The sequence below is a fragment of the Heptranchias perlo genome, chromosome 2 (genome assembly GCF_035084215.1).
Source record: "Heptranchias perlo isolate sHepPer1 chromosome 2, sHepPer1.hap1, whole genome shotgun sequence".
NCBI classification, from domain to species: Eukaryota; Metazoa; Chordata; class Chondrichthyes; order Hexanchiformes; family Hexanchidae; genus Heptranchias; species Heptranchias perlo.
In genome coordinates this window covers 154,683,368-154,699,676 of record NC_090326.1, presented here as the reverse complement: position 1 = coordinate 154,699,676, position 16,309 = coordinate 154,683,368, and the positions used below count along the sequence as shown (strand labels likewise).

At 47.1% G+C, this 16,309-nt stretch overlaps 1 protein-coding gene across 9 annotated transcripts in view; it reads right to left on the bottom strand.

The window, feature by feature from the left end:
• Positions 1-16,309, bottom strand: part of LOC137345065 (5'-AMP-activated protein kinase subunit gamma-2-like) — a 514,189-nt gene that overhangs the window by 243,337 nt on the left and 254,543 nt on the right. For 2 of the 9 annotated variants that reach the window (XM_068008557.1, XM_068008566.1), the window contains exon 1: positions 4,684-5,130. The exons of the other annotated variants lie outside the window; for them this stretch is intronic. In XM_068008557.1, the coding sequence (XP_067864658.1) occupies positions 4,684-4,777 (94 nt within the window). In that variant the 5' untranslated portion in view covers positions 4,778-5,130. Of the gene's footprint in view, positions 1-4,683; positions 5,131-16,309 lie in introns of those variants that run through there. 9 annotated transcript variants of the gene reach the window in all.

Sequence of the window (16,309 nt, the reverse complement as noted above, 5' to 3'; positions counted from 1 at the left end):
GTATATGTACACAAATCTTTGAAGGTGGAAGGACAGGTTGAGAAAGTGGTTAAAAAAGCATACAGGATCCTGGGCTTTATAACATATTTGTACTTTATAGAGTACAAAAGCAAGGAAGTTGCCACATGGTTGATAGCGAGGAGGATAGCTGTAGACTGCAGGATGATATCAATGGACTGGTCAGGTGGGTAGAAAAATGGCAAATGGAATTCAATCTGGAGAAATGTGAGGTGATGCATTTGGGGAGGGCAAGGCAAGGCAAGGTGAGAGGTGTAGAGGAACAGAGGGACCTTGGAGTGCATGTCCACAGATCTCTGAAGGTAACAGGACAGGTAGATAAGGTGGTTAAAAATGCATACGGGATACTTTCCTTTATTAACTGAGACATAGAATATAAGAGCAGGAAGGTTATGCTAGAACTGTATAAAACACTAGTTAGGCCACAGCTTGAGTACTGCATACAGTTTTGGTCACCACATTACAGGAAAGATGTGATTGCACTAGAGAGGGTACAGAGGAGATTTACGACGATGCTGGAGAATTTTAGCTACGAGAAAAGATTGGATAGGCTGGGGTTGTTTTCTTTGGAAGAAAGGAGGCTGAGGGGAGATTTAACTGAGGTATATAAAATTATGATGGGACTAGATAGAGTGGATAGGGAGGACCTATTTCCCTTAGCAGAGAGGTCAGTGACCAGGGGGCATGGATTTAAAGTAATTGGTAGAAGGATTAGAGGGGAGCTGAGGAGAATTTTTTTTCACCAGAGTGTGGTGGGGGCCTATAACTCACTGCCTGAAAGGGTGGTACAGGCAGAAACCTTGAACTCATTTAAAAAGTACTTGGACGTGCACTTGAAGTGCCGTAACCTACAGGGCTACGGACCAAGTGCTGGAAATTGGAATTAAGCTGGATAGCTCTTTTCGACCGGCGCGGACACGATGGGCCAAATGGCCTCCTTCTGTGCCGTAACTTTCTATGGTTCTAAGTTATGTTGAACCTTTACAAAACACTGGTTCGGCCATAACTGGCGTATTGTGTCCAATTCTAGGCAGCCCACTTTAGGAAGGATGTGAAGGCCTTAGAGAGGGTGCAGTAAAGATTTACTAGAATGGTTCCAGGGATGAGGGACTTCAGTTACGTGGAAAGACGGGAGAAACTGGGATTGTTCTCCTTAGAGCAGAGAAGGTTGAGAGGAGATTTGATAGAAGTGTTCAAGGTCATGAAGGGTTTAGATAAAGTAAATAAAGGGAAACTGTTCCTATTGGCGGAAGGGTCGAGAATCAGAGGACAGATTTAAGGTAATTAACAGAAGAACCAAAGGCGACATGAGGAAAAACTTTTTTATGCAGTGAGTAGTTATAATCTGGAATGTGCTGCCTGAAAGGGTGGTGGAAGCAGATTCAATCATGGATTTCAAAAAGGAATTGTTTAAATACTTGAAGGGAAAAAAATCTGCCGGGCTATGTGGAAAAAGTGGGGGAATAGGACTAACTGGATTGCTCTTACAAAGAGCCGGCACGAGCTCGATGGGCCAAATGGCCTCCTTCTGTGCCGTAACCATTCCATGATTCTATGAGCAGGCTAATATTCATCCCTCAACCAACATCACTAAAACAAATGATCTGGCCATCATCTCATTGCTGTTTGTGGGACCTTGCTGTGCGCAAAGTTGGCTGCCGCGTTTCCTACATTACAATAGTGACAAGACTTCAAAAGTACTTAATTGGCTGAAAAGCGCTTTGCGACGTCCTGAAGTCATTAAAGAAGCTAAATGAATGCAAGTTCTTTCTCTCTTAACATTTGCACACAAGCTCAGCTGCTGCAATTTTCTACTGTAGTCTAACATGACAAACTGGAGCACAGTCATCATCTTTCTCAACAGGAAACTCAGGTTTGCAATTACCACCAGGGTGTTTCGGAACACATAATTTGGTCTCTTCTCCACTCCCTACAATTTTGTACAGATAGGTAACTTCCTGTTCACCGCTCCACCCTATCACCCTGCCCCATCTCCAAAGCAACCCTTGAACTGACGACTGGTAAGCATTCGCGAACAGCACAGGTTTAACTTGCCTTCCCCTGAGGAAGTGTCTCACCTGGTCAAAACACCCAATTCATCGAGTTTGTGGGGGGGGGGGCACTACAGCAAAGAATCTACATTCCATTAGTCAGTGTCAATGCGCCGCTGTGATGCACCATTTTGCGACTCACTGACTATTTGCTTTTGACTAAAATCAGGGCCCCGATATTAGCGGGGAGGCAGGATGGCAGCAGGGGGGGGGGGGGGTGGGGGTGGGGGGAGGGGGGGCGATTGGGTGCGTGGCAAACCCGCATGAACCAAACTTACCGTTTCCGACACACATTGATTGATAGTGGTTAACGTCCTCTCCGGGTTTCGCGCCCAGCAGCTAGCCTGATTACAGCTCCTGGTGGCAGCCAGCCTGTCAATGTGAGGCGGGGGGGTGGGAAAGTGAGAGAGCCAGACGTCATCCAGCGCTGGAATGGAAGACCGGGGGGGAGTGGGGGAGAGGGGAAGATCGGGGGGGGGGGGGGGGGAAAGAGAGAGAGCCAGACGTCATCCAGTGCTGGAATGGAAGACCGGGGGGGAGTGGGGGAGGGGGGGGCGGAGAGGGGAAGATCAGGGGGGACGGAGAGAGGAAGATCGGGGGGGGGCGGAGAGAGGAAGATCGGGGGGGCGGAGAGAGGAAGATCGGGGGGGGGGGCGGAGAGAGGAAGATCGGGGGGGGGGGCGGAGAGAGGAAGATCGGGGGGGGGTGGAGAGAGGAAGATGGGGGGGGGCGGAGAGAGGATGATCGGGGGGGGCGGAGAGAGGGAGATCGGGGGGCGCGGAGAGAGGGAGATCGGGGGGGGGGCGGAGAGAGGAAGATCGGGGGGGGCAGAGAGGGGAAGATCAGGGGGGGGCGGAGAGGGGAAGATCGGGGGGGGGGGCAGAGAGGGGAAGATCAGGGGGGGGGCGGAGAGAGGAAGATCGGGACATCAGGAGGGTGAAGAGGGGGACATCGGAGCGGGAGACATCAGACATCGGAGCAGGTTTCAAAGGTAGGTGCATTTAGTGTTTTCACTTCCTTGCATGGTTTTTCATTTAATTTATTTAGTTTCTTTTTCCCTGATCCAACCCTTCACACCTGGAATCAGAAGCGGTGGACAAGCCGCCCAGGTAAGTTAAAAATCTTTTCAATCCCTTCATCTGTCACAGGTAAAGTGCCTTAATTACCTCAATGAGGTACATTTGGCTCTTTAACTGTCATCCCTTTAATTACCGGCTGGACTTCCGCACACAGGTGGCTCCCTGCAAAACTCGGAAGTCGGCGGGTTGGAGCCGGCTTCCAAACCCGAACGGGATTTGTGCGATTTTTGGAGCCCCCCGCCCCCAACGCAGCCGCATTTGCCTCCTAAAATCACCCCCCCCAGAAGTGGGGATGTTTGTTGATGATTGCACAGTGTTCAGTTCCATTCGCAACCCCTCAGATAATGAAGCAGTCCGTGCCCGCATGCAGCAAAACCTGGTCAACATTCAGGCTTGGGCTGATAAGTGACAAGTAACATTCGCGCCAGATAAGTGCCAGGCAATGACCATCTCCAACAAGAGAGAGTCTAACCACCTCCCCTTGACATTCAACTGCATTACCATCGCCGGATCCCCCACCATCAACATCCTGGGGGTCACCATTGACCAGAAACATAACAGGACCAGCCATATAAATACTGTAGCTACAAGAGCAGGTCAGAGGCTGGGTATTCTGTGGCGAGTGACTCACCTCCTGACTCCCCAAAGCCTTTACATCATCTACGAGGCAAAAGTTAGGAGTGTGATGGAATACTCTCCACTTGCCTGGATGAGTGCAGCTCCAACAACACTCAAGAAGCTCGACACCATCCAGGACAAAGCAGCCCACTTGATTGGCACCCCATCCACCACCCTAAACGCTCACTCCCTTCACCACCGGTGCACCGTGGCTGCAGTGTTTACCATCCACAGGATGCACTGCAGCAACTCGCCAAGGCTTCTTCGACAGCACCTCCCAAACCCACGACCTCTACCACCTAGAAGGACAAGGGCAGCAGGCACATGGGAACAACACCACCTGCACGTTCCCCTCCAAGTCACACACCATCCTGACTTGGAAGGTGGCTCACTGCTACCTTCTAAAGGGCAATTAGGGATGGGCAATAAATGCTGGCCTTGCCAGTGATGTCCACATCCCATGAATGAATGAAATAAAAATTAATGTTATTTTTAAAAACACAAATCATGTCACACCCAATTTCTAAAGAAAAGAAAGAAATACTTGCATTAATATTGTGCCTTTCACAACCTCAGATTGTCCCAAAGCACTTTACAACCAATGTGGTATTTTTCTTAAAGTGTAGTCACTGTTGTAATATCGGAAACGCAGCAGCCAATTTGCGCACAGCAAGTTCCCACAAACAGCAATGAAATAAACGACCAGATCATCTGTAAAATAAATTACCCTATACAATACAATCTAACTAAATTATATGGGTGGTGGGATGGGATGGGGTGGGGGGGGAGGGGGGGAGTTGGAGGAGGCTACACTTCATGAAGCAGTAAATCGGTGGAATTAGAGACGCAAAACTTACTTATCAATCTTGAAAATAATACAATCTCCTAAGTACAATCCATAACCGTCAACTCCTTACCTAAAAGGCCACGAGGCTCTGACTGGCGTCTCTCTGGTTTTCCCTCCTGGTCCTTTCGTTTCTTACTCCCTCTAAGGCTGCCAAAACGCTTCATGAGCAGCAGCGGGCACAGCAGCAGTGGCAGTCAATCATGCCAAGTGTCGGGTGAATAAGAAACTGTGCTGTTCGAGAAGTGCTCGGTGTTGGGTTAGGAAGACAGATCTTTGCAGCTGGGTCCTCAGGACACGCACACACACACACACACACACACACAAACACACACACACAAAATCCGCAAAGCTTTATTTCCTTCACCCGGCTTTAAAAAAAGTGTATCCCTTCGAGCACGCAATGTCCAAGATCACGAAAGACAATATTCTATTTGGTAGCTCCAGGCTCCTTTGCCTCTACTTGAGTACAGTAACGCAGAAATATATAGCTACGAGACTCCTGCAGCTAATTGTCAAGTGCAGCTGTGCATGATGTGTCTTTAAAATAGCTTGGATGGGTTAGGCTGTAAAAGGGAAACACCCAGTGTAGATAATCCCCGGCAACGATTGGCCAGAGCACTGTCTCATATGGCATGACATCACATCTATTTTGATTAAAGCTCTTGGCCTTAGGAAGCAAATGCCTCTGCTGGGCTGACAGCAAGTGATCAGATAGAAGCCTCGTACTGTGAATGCCTCTTGCTGGCGCTGTAAAGCAAGGTACACAGGTCACTGGCCACTTATTTACGTGTTAAATACAGAAGTTATCCCACCATCTGTGATGGCATCAAACAAGTCACCATCAGGACCGCCGATTTATCCAGAAAATCGGAAGGAATTGCAAGATGCACATCCACAGAATACTGGTTAAAAAAAAAGAAATCCTACAGTCCCCACGTAATAAAAATGGAATTCGATGTATCAAGCCACTGTAGTGACCCTGCTCAGGGCAGGAGAAGCACAGCAGTGTTCTGCTCACAAATCAATTACTGCTTTAAGTATTTCTAGGATATAATTACAATAAATATGATTACCTTCTCTTCATGTCGATGAAGCCTCATCTTTAAAAAAAAATCCCCGTCGCAACAGCAACTTGCATTTATATCGCTCTTATAATGTAGTAAAACGTCCCCAGGCGTTTCACAAGCAGCGTAATCAGACAAAAAAAAATTGACATCCCGAGTCAAGGGAATGAGACATTAGGACAAGTGACTGAACGCTTGGACAAAGAGGTAGGTGTTAAGCAGCGTCTTAAAGGAGGAGAGAGAGGTGGGAGAGGGGCGAGAGGTTTGGGGAGGGAATTCCAGAGCTTAGACGGCTGAAGGCACGATCGCCAATGGTGGAGCAAAGGAAATTGGGGATTCACAAGAGGCCGAAATTGGATGAACGCAGAGATCTCAGAGGGTCGTAGGGCTGGAGCAGGTTACAGAGACAGGGAGAGGCGAGGTCATTTGAACACAAGGATGAGAATATTGAAATCAAGACACCGGTTTACCGGGAGCCTATGTAGATCTGTGAGCGCAGGGGTTGACGGGTGAACGGGACTTGGTGCGTGTTAGGATACGGGCAGCAGAGTTTTTGGATGAGCTCAAGTTTACGGAGGGAGGAAGATGGGAGGCCGGCCAGGAGAGCATTGGAATAGTCGAGCCTCGAAGTGACAAAAGCATGGATGCAGGTTTCAGCAGCAGGGATTGAAGTTAGAAATCGAAACAAGCTCCTCTGATACCTTAGTAGGTAAATGCCTCACCTGGTGTGGTACTGAGGCTTACAGACCACAACGCTCCCAGATTTGATACCCGCTAATCTGGGCAGCAGCAGGGGTACCACATTGACCTCGGTACCCTCGCCCAGCCCAGGCTAGCCTAGGCGGGGGGCGGGGCAAAAAAAATGTCAGGGCTCCTGCCTTTGATCGCTGTCCAGCGACACAGGGTCGGACGTTGGGCGAGGACTGGATGAGGCTCGGCTGTGATGCTCTGCCAAAACTCGTTCTTCAGGTTGTCCAGTAGCGCAAAGGCCTGTCAGTGCAAGAGCTAAGACCGTCAAGAGAGGAAGGGTGAAAGGTGAAGGTCGAATGAAAAAAAGAGTAGAGCAAGGGTAATCTCCAAAACACATTAAGGGCAGGTGACCTCCTCTTGGGAAATAAGGAAGGGCAGGTGACAGAAGTGTTAGTGAGGGATCACTTTGGGACCAGTGATCATAATTCCATTAGTTTTAAGATAGCTATGGAGAAGGATAGGTCTGGCCCAAAAGTTAAAATTCTAAATTGGGGAAAGGCCAATTTTGATGGTATTAGACAGGAACTTTCAGAAGTTGATTGGGAGAGTCTGTTGGCAGGCAAAGGGACGTCTGGTAAGTGGGAGGCTTTCAAAAGTGTGTTAACCAGGGTTCAGGGTAAGCACATTCCTTATAAAGTGAAGGGCAAGGCTGGTAGAAGTAGGGAACCTTGGATGACTCGGGAGATTGAGGCACTAGTCAAAAAGAAGAAGGAGGCATATGACATGCACAGGCAGCTGGGATCAAGTGGATCCCTTGAAGAGTAAAGAGATTGCCGGAGTAGAGTTAAGAGAGAAATCAGGAGGGCAAAAAGGGGATATGAGATTGCTTTGGCAGATCAGGCAAAGGTGAATCCAAAGAGCTTCTACAAATACATAAAGGGCAAAAGGGTAACTAGGGAGAGAGTAGGGCCTCTTAAGGATCAACAAGGTCATCTATGTGCGGAACCACAAGAAATGGGTGAGATCCTGAATGAATATTTCACATCGGTATTTACGGTTGAGAAAGGCATGGATGTTAGGGAACTTGGGGAAATAAATAGTGATGTCTTGAGGAGTGTACATATTACAGAGAGGGAGGTGCTGGAAGTCTTAACGCGCATCAAGGTAGATAAATCTCCGGGACCTGATGAAATGTATCCCAGGACGTTATAGGAGGTTAGGGAGGAAATTGCGGGTCCCCTAGCAGAGATATTTGAATCATCCACCGCTACAGGTGAGGTGCCTGAAGATTGGAGGGTAGCAAATGTTGTGCCTTTGTTTAAGAAGGGCGGCAGGGAAAAGCCTGGGAACTACAGACCAGTGAGCCTGACATCTGTAGTGGGTAAGTTGTTAGAGGGTATTCTGAGGGACAGGATCTACAGGCATTTGGAGAGGCAGGGACTAATTAGGAACAGTCAGCATGGTTTTGTGAGAGGAAAATCATGTCTCACGAATTTGATTGAGTTTTTTGAAGGGGTAACCAAGAAGATAGATGAGGGCTGTGCAGTAGACGTGGTCTACATGGACTTCAGCAAAGCATTTGACAAGGTACCACATGGTAGGTTGTTACATAAGGTTAAATCTCATGGGATCCAAGGTGAGGTAGCCAATTGGATACAAAATTGGCTTCACGACAGAAGACAGAGGGTGGTTGTAGAGGGTTGTTTTTCAAACTGGATGCCTGTGTCCAGCGGTGTGCCTCAGGGATCGGTGCTGTGTCCGCTGATATTTGTTATTTATATTAATGATTTGGATGAGAATTTAGGAGGCATGGTTAGTAAGTTTGCAGATGACACCAAGATTGGTGGCATTGTGGACAGTGAAGAAGGTTATCTGGGATTGCAACGGGATCTTGATCAATTGGGCCAGTGGGCCGATGAATGGCAGATGGAGTTTAATTTAGATAAATGTGAGGTGATGCATTTTGGTAGATCGAATCGGGCCAGGACCTACTCCGTTAATGGTAGGGCGTTGGGGAGAGTTATAGAACAAAGAGATCTAGGAGTACAGATTCATAGCTCCTTGAAAGTGGAGTCACAGGTGGATAGGGTGGTGAAGAAGGCATTCGGCATGCTTGGTTTCATTGGTCAGAACATTGAATGCAGGAGTTGGGATGTCTTGTTGAAGTTGTACAGGGCATTGGTGAGGCCACACTTGGAGTACTGTGTACAGTTCTGGTCACCCTATTATAGAAAGGATATTATTAAACTAGAAAGAGTGCAGAAAAGATTTACTAGGATGCTACCGGGACTTGATGGTTTGACTTGCAGGGAGAGGTTAGACAGACTGGGACTTTTTTCCCTGGAGAGTAGGAGGTTGAGGGGTGATCTTATAGAAGTCTATAAAATAATGAGGGGCATAGATAAGGTCGATAGTCAAAATCTTTTCCCAAAGGTAGGGGAGTCTATAACGAGGGGGCATAGATTTAAGGTGAGAGGGGAGAGATACAAAAGGGTCCAGAGGGGCAAGTTTTTCACTCAAAGGGTGGTGAGTGTCTGGAACAAGCTGCCAGAGGCAGTAGTAGAGGCGGGTACAATTTTGTCTTTTAAAAAGCATTTGGACAGTTACATGGGTAAGATGGGTATAGAGGGATATGGGCCAAGTGCAGGCAATTGGGACTAGCTTAGTGGTATAAACTGGGCGACATGGACATGTTGGGCCGAAGGGCCTGTTTCCATGTTGTAACTTCTATGATTCTATGATTCTATGAAGGGTGCATTCACACATCAAGTTTGGAGTTGGTATGAAGCGGTTCCAGCTCCACACGGAAACCCAACATGCGTACTGAAAATAGAATGTTACGGCACAAATGGACTCCAAAGAAAAACAGCACTGGATGCCTTTGTCCAGGGAGTCTCACATCACTTCACTCCAGTGTCAGGTTGGGCCCTGACTTAGAATTCAGGCTGCATTTAAAGCAGTCGTGTAAATGCATCCCAAAATTGGCGGTAGAGGGCCTGGCATTCCTGGAGTTCCGTTCTGTCGGCGCAAGTGGGCATTATCCACACCAAGGAGTTACAGATTCACCTACCAGTTGTTGCTTTTGTTTGGCCTTAGATACTGAAAAAAAGAAAGGCTTTCATTCATATAAACCGTCTTTCACGACCCCAGGATGCCCCGAAGCACTTTACAGCCAATGAAGTACCTTTGAAGTGTAGTCACTTTTGTAATTTAAGAAACAGGCCGCTCGTCTGCTTGTCTAAATTACACATCCAGTCAAGGTAAAATCTGAGAGAGAAAAAAAACCTGCCCCGGGATTAAAAACGTTCTAGGATCTTCACCACAATGTTGCTGCAGAAATGAAGAAGTGAAACGATTTTTAGACAGGTCACAAAGGTCCAAGACGAGAAGAAGCGATGCATGTTTCAGGCTTTCTCTGTATTTTCTCCTGTTCATATTAATACGACATTATTACAGCAGGATTTTATTTTGTAAGCAGCAATGCATTAATAAAGCATGTAATTGTATGACAAAGGTAGGTGCTGCCTGGCAGAATGTCCGCCAGCCATTTTAAAGTACTTCTGACAAAAAGATAAAGATGCCCTACCCCCCTGAACAGGCTTCAGAAATATGCCTTGGGCCTGTGACACAAGATTGTTTAAATGAAATATTCTAGCCGGGCAAGGGAGAGGGTCAACTATTTCCACACTGACGGGGAAGTATCTAGTCTTTGCGCTGTAATAAGAGGTGACCCACCCTTCAGACCTTCCTCTACCCTACTCTTAACAAGCCGTGGCAGAGGAAATTCCCAGAGTTTTTTCCTAAATTAGCCGAAGGTTTTTAGCCTCTCCCAGAAGATTTTGCAGATGATCGGTGAGGCGGTGGTTGTGGGAGAGGGGGAGGGAAATCATGACGCGCAGAAGATACACGTGACAGAATAGGTCAGGCTCGATAGACTAGCTGATCTTCTCCGCATGTTCTACACTTTACAGACTAAAGGATTGGGTGAGGGGGTTGGGGTGGCGGGGGGGGTGGGGAGGGGAGGGGAAGAATTTCTACCGCAGCAATGGGAGTGTCTAGTATTTCTAAATTGATTAGGGCATCTGGTCTTTACATACTTTGGGTAGGGGGAGGGGTATCTACTTTTCATACACTTTAGGAGTTGGGAATGGAACACTATAAATTGCAACATTCTCTATGGGCCTTTATAGGTCACGAGGTTCAGATGCTGTAGTTAGACTTGAAGCCAAAATGCTCCCAAGGTCACACAACAGCTCAACGATGTCATCCAAATTTTAAATCTTGAAGTAAGATTGCACATCGACCCCTTTCCCTAAACGTGAACAATTCCTTTTTTTACACCAATCCTGCTCCTGTTAAATATATTTCATATTAAATTTGCACTGACCTTGAGCCTTTTCATTGCATGGATCAAAGTCTCAGATTGTGTCTGAGGTTCTGTTGAGCCCCAGCGCTTTAGGGGTGTACAAATTTATTGCAGCGTTGTCCAGGGCTGCCAACTGCAATTGGAAGTATTCCTGGAGGTTTCATCACATGACCTCCTGCCTCCAATCACCTCGCCCCCACACTCTCGACATTGGTCGCCCAACACGATTAATCTTGAGTGTTAGTGAACATTCCCGATTGGTGAACAGTCCCACTGTGAGTGAATACCCACCCTCCCAAATCCAATATCTTTACAACTAATAAATGAAAATGTTCAAAAAAAAAATTCAAAAAGCACAATTTTGTCTGTTTAATGCCCCTATGATTTTTCTCCCAGGTGTTGCTCGCAGCAGTGTCCTGGAGATTAATCTCCAATTCCTAGAGACTCCAGGACAATCCTGGAGGATTGGCAACCCTACTTATACATCTCACGCTATGATAGCTGGGATCAACGTAGATTTCCAGAGCAGACTTGTTATGTTGTCCTGTCATTTTAGGATGAATTTAGCTGGTGGCCAATAACAAGAGGTTGCCTTATGTAAAATAAAGTGCCTCTGTGATCGAAACAATGCAAACACCCACACCTTGAGAAATTGGTAGTGAATCAGCAAAAGCCCTGATGGCACAATCATGCAAAGGAGACCAGTTATCATTATTGTGGAACTGTTTGGTTACATAACCACAGTGACTGCACTGCAAAGTAATTCATTTACGCGAAGCACTTTGAGAGATGTAATAAAACGTTGTGATACAAGAAACTTCTTTATCCAGAGAGTGGTAAGAATTTGGGACCTGCTACCACATGGAGTAGTTGAGGCGAATAGCATAGATGCAGTTAAAGGGAGCTAGATAAACATGAGGGAGAAAGGAATAGACGGTTAAGCTGATAGGGTTAAATGAAAAGGGGTGGGCGGAGGCTCGTGTGCAGCATAAACACCGGCATAGACCAGCTGGGCCGAATGGCTTGTTTCTGTGCTGTACATGCCATGTAATTCTATGTAAGTTCTTCCTTGCACCAAAGCATTTAATTTTTTACCAAAAAGTCTTTAGTGGAAGAACAACTCGAAGTGATTGTGATGATGACAGACTTTGCAGAGATACTGTTGCTACTCAGTTAATATACAGAGAGCCGAGTATGCAGGGCTCTCCCCAATGGCTCAGCGACCTTAGGACCATAGGAACAGGAGTAGGCCATTCAGCCCCTTGTGCCTGCTCCGCCATTTGATAAGATCATAGCTGATCTGTGATCTAACTCCATATACCTGCCTTTGGCCCATATCCCTTAATACCTCTGGTTGCCAAAAAGCTAAATTTAAATCTAAGATAGATAGCAATTGAGCTAGTATCAGACCTTATCCAATCAACAGCTGAAATGTATTGGCCAGGAAGGTCCCAGGTTCAATCCTGGTCTGCCCTGTGTTGGCAGGATGGGGCTGAATAATTAGCCGCAGAGAAAATTAGCCAGCCTTTCCACCCCGGATTGCTGTCTAGTAACCTGCCATTGCAAGTGTACGTGTAGGCCCATTAGGTGAGGGCTGGATCTGGCTTGGCTCTGATGTCTTCCCTTGTTGATATTCACTGTCAAGGCTCACACACAGAAGATGGCCACTTGGGTGAGGTACCAGAGGGAAAGCAGTATCCAAGGAACCATACACTGGCAAGGAGTCAATGCTTTTAGGAGAGGGGAGGAAGTTGAAGAGAAATAACTACAGGGCTCAAAAGATCTGAAAACCATTGCCTCGATCAGTAAAATAAACAAGGAGATTTGCTTGTTGCCAGTGTGTCTCCGTTACACCAACGGATGATGCAGAAAAGCTCACAGAAGACTCAAGTGTCAACCCTACTGATCAGTAAAATCCCAGGTTCAGTCTTTGACTGGTGCGGAGTTAGTTGATGTCAGCTAGAGAAGGGAGATGGGGGAACTGTAAGAGAGGGAGATAGCGCACGATATGTTTGGACTGTTAAACTGACCTCCGCATTCCTGGGCCAGGAAGGAGATCAGTTCTATTTCATTTTCTACGGAGCCCAAAATTCCGATTTTTCTTTTGGTGCAAAAATGGTATCGTAGCGGGGGAATCGTAATTTGAGGTGGAAGCTAGGTATGTCGGAGTTACTCCCAGTAAATTCCAGCAGAACTGGCTGCTGGCAGAAGATGTGCCCATCCCCCAAAGTGACGCATAACCTGATAACGACAGGATAACGAGGGAAAAAAAAACCTCTCTCAGAAATTAAACCAGAAACGCTCAGCAGGTCAGGCAGCATCTGTGGAGAGAGGAAGGTATAGGGTGAACATTTCAGGTCCATGACCCTTTTGTTAACGTTTCAGGCAGTCCTTGTCTCATGGCTTCCGAGTGGGGGCTCCTCGAATGGCTGCCTATGGACAGCCTGGTCCTGTATCCTGACAATTCCATGTGAAGGCCTTAGAGGAGGCGCAGAAGAGACTTACTAGAATGGTACCAGAAATGAAGGACTTCAGTTATGTGGGGAGACTGGAGAAGCTGGGGTTGTTCTCCTTAGAACAGAGAAGGTTAAGGGGAGATTTGATAGAGGTGTTCAAAATCATGGACGGTTTTGATAAGAGTAGATAAGGAGAAACTGTTTCCAATGGCAGAAGGGTCGGTAACCAGAGGACACAGATTTAAGGTGATCGGAAAAAGAGCCAGAGGCGACATGAGGAAACATTTTTTTATGCAGCGTGTTGTTATGATCTGGAATGCACTGCCTGAAAGGGTGATGGAAACAGATTCAATAGTAACTTTCAAAAGGGAATTGGATAAATACTTGAAGGGAAAACATTTACAGGGCTATGGGGAAAGAGCGGGGGAATGGGACTAATTGGATAGCTCTTTCAAAGAGCCGGCACAGGCACGATGGGCCAAATGGCCTCCTCCTGTGCTGCACCGATTATGATACAATGAACAGGCATTTGAGGTGGTCAGCTGAAAAAGTCACATGGGGCTGTCATGAGGGTAGTAGGAGCATGACATGGAGAAGGCAGACTCTAGGCACACCACCTGTGCTGGGTCCTGCATCTCCGTGCCCACCGATGAGCAGGAGGGCAGACTCGATGGCGTCCGTTGGAGGCTGCAGATTCTGAGAGAGCTTCAGGATGAGCCTTGCCATTCGTCTCAAAAAGTCTGCTGTAAGGGAGAATTCTAACACATTGTTCAAGGCATTTGCCAACTAGTAGAACATACATCTGTGATGATGCAGACTTCTACGTCACTACAAATTTACAATGGAGGATGGTGTTACAATGAATTTGAGAGTGCAGACACTAATTTACAATGACATGGAAGAATATGAATAGGCATCGGCCCCATGTATAAACCTACTCCAACGATGTGATACCGTCCACGGGCAGCGTGCTAACCATTTGCCACTACCGCAGGGGTCAATTACAAAGGCGCCGCTTGTAATGCATTAAGTGCACCGTCTACTTAGGTCATACTTTGTCACGTCACTTTCCTTTCTTGTTCTGGCTCTTCAGTCCTCTCCCGTTCAGTTGAATAAAAGGTCGCTTCCATGTAGTGAAATGGCTCTATCGAAGTAGAGCTTTATTGGTACTCTTGGTCCTACAGTCCCACCTCCCCCCTCCCCAGTAACACGATTGACGTCCGTAGCGGGGAAATTACAGACGTAGATCTGCGCCCCCAGTACGCCAGAGAGTGGACCCCTGAGCAAGTGATTGGCTGGAACTGTGGCTCTTGATTAGAAAAAGGGACTCATGGTGTGGAATTGCACATCCAGTCTCACTATTATCCCAGCTGTCACAGTCAGAGCACAGGTGTAGCCAGCCGCGCGGCTGTCTCCTGCCTTCAAGCTACTTGTTATACCGTCCACCGCCTATAGTCAGTTAACACCAACGCACCCTCTATAAGTGGTGGGGACCACATCAAAGGGATTCATTTCCTTGTAGCGATCCACAACAGCCTTTGGCTACACAAATGCAAGTCACTGAAGCATAACAAGCATCGTTTGGTAAAGTCTTCTGCAGAGCAAACTGTTTCTGTTGTTAAGGTTTCTTATACTTACAAACTTTATTTTTGGCAAAAATAAAATTAAAGAATTAGCTAAAACCTAATGCTACCAACAGCAAATGACCAAAGACTAAAATTACTCCACAAAGTGGATTACCGAGAGGTTTGTCAAATGAGGTCATGATGACTACTTGGCAGAATGAAGTGGGTAAGTTTTATTGTGTCATTCACTATAGCAGATGGATACGCAATCATTTATATAGGAACATAGGAACTGCTAGATGAGAAAAGACCAAGGTTCATCTAGTTTGCCTTCTGCCATCCTGGGTAGTCGCATGATATAACGATAATGGAGTTGTTGACTAATCGTAGCAATCAATCTTTATCAATTAGTCTACAACAGACCCAGACATGACACGAGGAAAGCCCCAGTGGTGGAAAGCTTTGGATAGGTTCAAAGTCACCTGTTCCTCCCAAGCATGTTAAACCTACCACATGACATGTTTCAAATTACTCATATACTGTATTCCAAAATGTTATTTCCTGAAAGAAATCTATCCAATTTGCAATTGAATGAATCAATACTGACTGCTTCCCTAGGGAGCCTGTTCCATAGATTGACCACCCGCTCACTGAAACATGTACGGGTTTCCCGGACGTCCTTTCGATTTTGACGTAAGGACGTCTTTTATTTTTTTTTTGTCGGTTTCCCGCCCCTCAGGCCAGCCTGATTGACAGGCTGGCCTCAGTTGGACGGGAGAAGAAGGAAGCCGATGCAGAAAGCTAAGTCTTAGATGGAGGGGGATCAGGGGGCGGAAGTCATCGGGGGTCGGGGTCAGAGATCGCGGGGGAGATAGGAAATCGGTCGGAGGTGGTGGGGGGGCCCCAGGTTATGGGGGGGGGGGTCGTAGATCGTCAGTGGGGGGGGGGGGGGGGGGGGGTCACTGCAGGTTAAGCTTGTTGGGCCAGGGGGAAGCACTCCTGCTCCTCCAGGCCCACAAGCTGTGCAATAAAGCCATTTACCTGCAGTTTCGGATCTTCTCATTTCCTCTCACGTGGCCTGAAGTAGGAGGCCTGGGAATCCAGGTACTCAGGGGTTGGAAACAAAAAAAGCTATTAAAATGGAGGCCTGCAGCCTCCTTGAAAGCTTTCAGTGACTGACCCGCCTCCTAAGAGCCGGTTGGTTGCTCGCCCCACATCCTGCCTCCATTAAAACCGGACGTGGGCAGGTTGGGGGCGGGTTATAGATTTTTTTTTAAATTTACTGCCCCCCCCCCCCCACTCACCCCCAACCCACCCGTTTTTCAGAGTTAAAATCTAGGTAATTGTTTCTGCAGGTGAGTTTTGAATTTACTCCCCTTCAAGCGCAGGCCGCGTCCTTTGGTTCTACTGTTTTGGACAAAGTGAAATTTCCACGACTGCTGCTGTGACTCAGATATTTGGGAATCAAATTTGATGAATTTGAAGATCAGGTAGAAGTTATTTAGTGCATCACAGTGAGCAATAGTAGAGAAATTAAAACTTGTCCCTGTCTCTC